Source organism: Camellia sinensis, chromosome 9, assembly GCF_055761805.1.
Source record: "Camellia sinensis isolate YWXY chromosome 9, ASM5576180v1, whole genome shotgun sequence".
In the NCBI taxonomy this organism is placed as follows: domain Eukaryota; kingdom Viridiplantae; phylum Streptophyta; class Magnoliopsida; order Ericales; family Theaceae; genus Camellia; species Camellia sinensis.
The window spans coordinates 192168388-192174276 of NC_138969.1; the positions used below are offsets into that span (position 1 = coordinate 192168388).

A 5889-nucleotide genomic window follows, 5' to 3' on the forward strand; every position below is an offset into this window, starting at 1 on the left:
ACAGAATCTAAGCCCATCAGTGTCTCGGCCAAGGTCATGGCAATACAGCTCTTTCCTTCTCTCAAGCCTTGGGCAACTTCAATCAGGCGAATGCTAGCCCTGCCGAAGCCCGAGGAAAGCAGAAAGTGAGACAACATACACAAGCAGAGGGCGTGTTGCCGGAAACCCTGCCAATAATGGTTGCTGCGGTCACCGGCGTCGGAAAAACGATGGATCAAGCCGAGAATGTCCAGCTCCCCACTGTAGATCAGAGATCGAGCATCATGCGCTGTGAGCCCACACATCCGCCCTAAAGCCTGAGCATGGCCAAAACGGAGCTGGGGCAAGATCACTTCAGAGCATTCAGACTCCATCAAAACCTGAAAATCTTCGAAAGTGGGACATATCTCTTGGCCGCCAAAGCTAAAAACGTGCGTCACTGGATTCCAGAACCTTGCCGCGGCATGGAGAAAAGGAAGCTGTAGCGGGGTACGGCTCAGCGTGAATAGTGCATTCAAGCCGAAACCCCGAAAATTCAGCTTTTCCGAGCCATCTAGAGAAGAGATCCAAGATGTGATATTTTCTGCGAGAAACGCCTCCATCTTTGGCTAAAACTAAGATGAAATGAATGTTCCCGAAGTTGAAGCTTTTATAGAAGGAAAGACACTATTCACGGGGACACGTGTCAAAAATCTGGAGGCTGCAGGACTGAATGGCCGGCCAGCCACCTTTTCTGGCTGGCCAGCCATTTACTTTTTGCAGAAATGGCCGGCCAGCTGTCTCTCTCTACAAAAAATGGCCGGCCGGCTCCCAGGGATGGCCAGCAATGCTCCAGTGTATCCCCTTGGCCCTGTTTTACTCTTCGAGGGAAAGTTCCAAGCATTTCCATGCAACGGGAAAGTCAAAGGCCTCCATCTCCCTCCGTTTCGAATGCGTTCCGATGCCCAGATCGTCAGAAGTACACTTTGTTGTTGTTGAGTTTTGTTTATCGAGTTGTTGTTTTGCTTATCGAGTTGTTTGTCGAGCGGACGTGTTTTGCGTTTTTGAGTCATTGCGCTCTGTTTAAGCAATCTTTGTTAAAGTCTTGTTTATTTGCGATGTTGCATTTTGCTTATCGAGTTGTAAACTTTCTAAGGTCCTGTTATATCTTAGTAAGTTGAGTTGTTTAGTTTGTTGCGTCGGTTCACTACCTGACTTGGTGATTACACAATGCGCGTTTCCATTCAATTTCATTTTTTTGTGCAAAATAAATTGATGCGATACGATGCTAAAATTTTAAAATACGAACACCTTTTCAAAAGCTATTTCATTTCATCATGCTTTACAACAAACAAAGGTACAAGTTTTACAAAAAATAAAATTGCCTAACAATGTGCAAAGTGCTACAAACTACTAGCAAAAAAGAAAAATAAAGCAGGAAATAGCAACATCAAAGTCCTCGGGAGCGGGAACGAGAAGCACGCCTCATCCTCTTCTGCGGGACAATCTCCACACCATCATCTGAGTCAGAGCTGTCATCCTCAGGATTCCCCTCAGCATCGCCTCTATTCCCCGAGATAAAACCGGAGCCCCCCTCCTCAGCAGATGTCTCTGACTGACGGTCGGTAGCCTCCTCCTCCTCCTCAGCATCCTCCTCCTCCTCATCAGGCTCCACCTCCACAACGTGAGCCCTGCGTCTGCGGACAGGCCCCCCTCAAGCTCCTCGAAAAGGCCTAGATGGCCCGGCTCCTCGGGAAGGCCGAGATGGCCCCGCCCCCTGAAAAGGCCCAGATGGCCCAGCTCCCCAATGAGGCCCAGGTGGCCTGGTCTGCGGCTGACCGGACCATGAAGGCATCTGAAAACAAAGAGTTCAATTCAAATACATCAGTCCAAATATATACATCAGATGCAGATACAAGCAAAGGATACGTAAAGTGGGTGCATGTTAATGCAGTGTATAAGTAGGGTGTGTGTCAGATGTGCTCTACACAAATAGTCTATCGATGCAGTAGAAATCAGCATGTCATCAGAAGTATGATAAATGCCAGAAAACTGAAGGGTACCTGAATGCCCGCGACAGACAACTGTGCCTCCCTACGCAGGACCATGCCCTCGAGTGTGGCCACCAGTCCAACCACCTCCTCCATGTACCCTCGCGATGGCTGCAAAAATGAGCTCATAATCATCAGTGAACAGAAGAGTGTCTAAACATCTGAATGATGAATGAAAAGAAGCGGAGCATACCGGCGGTGAGTCCGGATCAATGGCGTATCGATCACTGGGCATCGGAGGCTCTAGTGGAATCGGAGTCGGAGAGCTAGCCCCATACTGCCACGCCATCAACTCAGTAGGCATATCTGGCCATCCGGGATGAGGATGAACCGACGGAGCCGGAGGAACCGGTCTACTCCCACCTCTAGATGTACCGGCCCTGCTAGTAGAAGGGGCGTCTGCAGCCCGAGCCTGGTCAGAGGATGACATACCGGCAGGCTTCATCATCGGGATATGAGCTCTCGTCAATGGAGGCATCAAATATATGTGACGGTAAGTGGCGTAGTCCCCCTCCTCAATGTATAGTAAAGCATCACTGCCCAGCATGGCGCCGACTACCTCTGAGTAAGAGAGCCTGTCAGCAGTCCGCATACTGGCTGGGGGTACTGCGGGAATATCCTGAGAAAGATACCCCCATACCTGGCGCAGAAAGCGCTCCCCCAAGAACCATACCCTGCCAACCGGCCCTTCGAGCAGGACCCTATACTGGGAAATGCCCGACGCTCCGGTATACTGAAGTCGGAGGCCGTCACCCCAGGGCTGCCATGTAATCTGCGGATGATAAATGCATAAACCAATCAGAAATCGAGAATATACAGAGCAAATCAAAGATGAGAATGAAAGGAATTGAAAGTTCTGAGGTACCTCTGAATGTCGCACAGTGTCAAAGTACTGTCGCAGGCGAAGGAGGGTCTCTCGAGGCCTCGGCCGGTGTGGGCCCTCGAACACCAATGAATATGGGGTCATGGGAATCCCTACCACCTCCAGCTCTGGGGCTAATGATGGGAAGTATACATAGACCCATAGCTGAGAAAAACAGTGCAGAATGCAAGTACGAAATGCTGAGAGCAAAATACAGACTGTAAAAGTGCGTTGTGTGTGCAATGTACAAGTAATGAAAAGCAGAAATGTAAATCAAAGGGGACAGAAAAGTACCTCCCAGGCTCTCCAGTAGCCGCCAAGTAAGTCGCCCCGCCCGCGGGAGGTCGCGCTCATATAAAAGTAAAGGGTAGCCAGGCCAGCGCCACCCCAGTCATAACGATGGACCTGTGATAGGTCAACCAGAGCGCTCAGCAGGTATAGCCCAACTGTGTTCCCTCTGTCGGCGAACAGGGTAGTCCCGAAGAGGAACATCAGGAAACCACGGGCATACTGCTCTGTCTCCTCGGGAGTCTCAGGCACCATCTCCGCCCGCCGGAAATGGGAAGAGAACCAAGTGTATCGGACTCTCCCAGAGACCCTATCAACAGGTGGGTGAGCCCCCAACAGATACATCCAGGCGGCCTCCCACTCGCCCATATCCTCATCGTAGGGGATGGACCAACCTCCGACGTCTAAGCCCGTCAATACAGCGAAGTCAAAAGGGGTCATGGTCATATCCCCGGTAGCAGAGAAATGAAAGGAATTGGTGGTGTCCCACCATCTCTCTACCAGGGCCGCCATCAGTGTCCTCCTGGCAGGACAACGTGACAACCCGACGCAGAAAGGCCCGAATCCTGCCAAATCTACCAAATCTCGGACGGCCTCCGGGAGCTCGGCATACCAGTCCCGCGCGATGGTGGAACCATACCCCCGCACACTGCGGGAACCAACCTGTATTCAGAATGAATACATTTGTCAATAATGAAATGAATGGGCTGTGTGCAAATAAAATTTGAAGTTTGGGTTGTGTGCCAATGAAATGAATGGGCTGTGTGCCAATGAGAATGAAATGGGCTGTGTGCCAATGAAATGAAATGGGCTGTGTGCCGATGAAGTGAAATAAGCTACATGCACTATCTATCTGGGCTGCGTGTTCAGAAAATTTGAAGTTTGGGCTGCGTGTTCAACTTTCAGTTAAATTGTGGGCTGCGTGTTCACTATCTATCTGGGCTGCGTGTTCAGAAAATTTGAAGTGTGGGCTGCGTGTTCAACTTTCAGTTAAATTGTGGGCTGCGTGTTCACTATCTATCTGGGCTGCGTGTTCAGAAAATTTGAAGTTTGGGCTGCGTGTTCAACTTTCAGTTAAATTGTGGGCTGCGTGTTCACTATCTATCTGGGTTGCGTGTTCAGAAAATTTGAAGTTTGGGCTGCGTGTTCAACTTTCAGTTAAATTGTGGGCTGCGTGTTCACTATCTATCTGGGCTGCGTGTTCAGAAAATTTGAAGTTTGGGCTGCGTGTTCAACTTTCAGTTAAATTGTGGGCTGCGTGTTCACTATCTATCCGGGCTGCGTGTTCAACTTTCAGTTAAATTGTGGGCTGCGTGTTCACTATCTATCTGGGCTGCGTGTTCAGAAAATTTGAAGTTTGGGCTGCGTGTTCAACTTTCAGTTAAATTGTGGGCTGCGTGTTCACTATCTATCTGGGCTGTGTGTTCAGAAAATTTGAAGTTTGGGCTGCGTGTTCAACTTTCAGTTAAAATGTGGGCTGCGTGTTCACTATCTATCTGGGCTGCGTGTTCAGAAAATTTAAATTGTGGGCTGCGTGTTCACTATTAATCTGGGCTGCGTGTTCAGAAAATTTGAAGTTTGGGCTGCGTGTTCAAAATTTCAACTAGTGTGGGCTGCGTGTTCACTATCTAATCCGGGCTGCGTGTTCAGAAAATTTGAAGTGTGGGCTGTGTGTTCACTTTTGAATTCGGGCTGTGTGTTCGACAAATCAGTGTTTGAGCCGTGTGTTCTAATGTGGGCTGTGTATTCGCAATTAATTAATGAGCCGAGTGTTCAGAAATTCGAATGTTGAAATTACATGTTCAAGATGCAAGCAAAATACTATGTCATAAGCTAAACTGCATGTTCAAGCATGGCAAAGGTGCGAAATGTAAAATATAGAAGATGAGGTAAATACCTCTCGGGCCTCGTGAGAGAGATGCTGCTCCGGCTCTCTGAGAAGCAGATCCCCGGGTGCTCGCTCGTCAAAACTGGTAAAGTGACGGAAGACAGCGCGCGGAAGAACGTGTGCTGGCGGACGGTACCTCCCGGGAATGAAAGGTCGGGTCCTCGGGGGTAGAGTCATGGGATCGAAATCATCTCCGGCACCTGAAAAACCTCCGCCGTGAGGAGAATTGCCCGCCATTTCCAAAGAATCTGCAAAAGGGAGCAAAAATGAGCAAAATGGGCCAAAATTGGAAAAAGTCAACAAAAGTCAAACTCTCGGGAAATGAAAAAGTCAACAAAAGTCAACTCCCGAGAAAATCTTCCAAATATTGAGACAAACTTACCTCAAGTGGCGAAAATGCAAAAAGAAGCTCCGAAGCCGGAATTTAATTGCTTCAAAGTTCTTGAAACTGAGTGTTTCTACGGAAACAATTTGCGCGGGGCGTTGGAAAACGCGCGTAAAACTCAGATCTGGAGATGAAAGTGTTGTAGAAGGCAAGAAAGGAAGGGGGCCTCGGCTGCCTTTTATAGGCTCAAGGTCTTGGTTGAAGAAGCATGCAAAAAGGGAGTGAAAAAGACCAAAATACCCCCGGATAAAGCACATGGCGGGCCGGCCCCTATTTCTAGCCGGCCAGCTATCTGCTTTTTGCAGAAATGGCCGGCCAGCTATCTACTTTATTGGAAACCGGTTGGCCACCTCCCCTTGGGAAGATAAACGGCCGGCCATGTTCCCCACATGCCCACCTAGCTCTCTGCAATTTTTGAGAAAGATCGGAGTTCCCAGGACCTGAAAAAGTTCAAGAA

At 49.1% G+C, this 5889-nt stretch overlaps 1 protein-coding gene across 1 annotated transcript; it reads right to left on the reverse strand.

Annotated features, from left to right (window-relative positions):
• Nucleotides 1–1252: 1252 nt before the first annotated feature.
• LOC145800076 (protein MAINTENANCE OF MERISTEMS-like) lies at nucleotides 1253–5291 on the reverse strand. Its single transcript, XM_082889731.1, has 6 exons — nucleotides 5057–5291; nucleotides 3166–3822; nucleotides 2875–3036; nucleotides 2203–2781; nucleotides 2022–2120; nucleotides 1253–1813 (listed from the first exon to the last, which is right to left on the reverse strand). Exons 1-6 carry the CDS (start codon nucleotides 5282–5284, stop codon nucleotides 1673–1675), a joined length of 1866 nt encoding a protein of 621 aa, XP_082745857.1. The 5' UTR covers nucleotides 5285–5291; the 3' UTR covers nucleotides 1253–1672.
• Nucleotides 5292–5889: the final 598 nt, after the last annotated feature.

What these genes read in the sequence shown, in the direction of transcription:
- LOC145800076 (XM_082889731.1), bottom strand. Translation starts at nt 5,284, where the DNA reads ATGGCGGGCAATTCTCCTCACGGCGGAGGTTTTTCAGGTGCCGGAGAT. An exon ending in TTGATCCGGACTCACCGCCG is followed by an intron (nt 2,121 to 2,202) that starts GTATGCTCCGCT and finishes TCATTTTTGCAG; the next exon opens with CCATCGCGAGGGTACATGGA. An exon ending in TGTCTGTCGCGGGCATTCAG is followed by an intron (nt 1,814 to 2,021) that starts GTACCCTTCAGT and finishes CTTTGTTTTCAG; the next exon opens with ATGCCTTCATGGTCCGGTCA.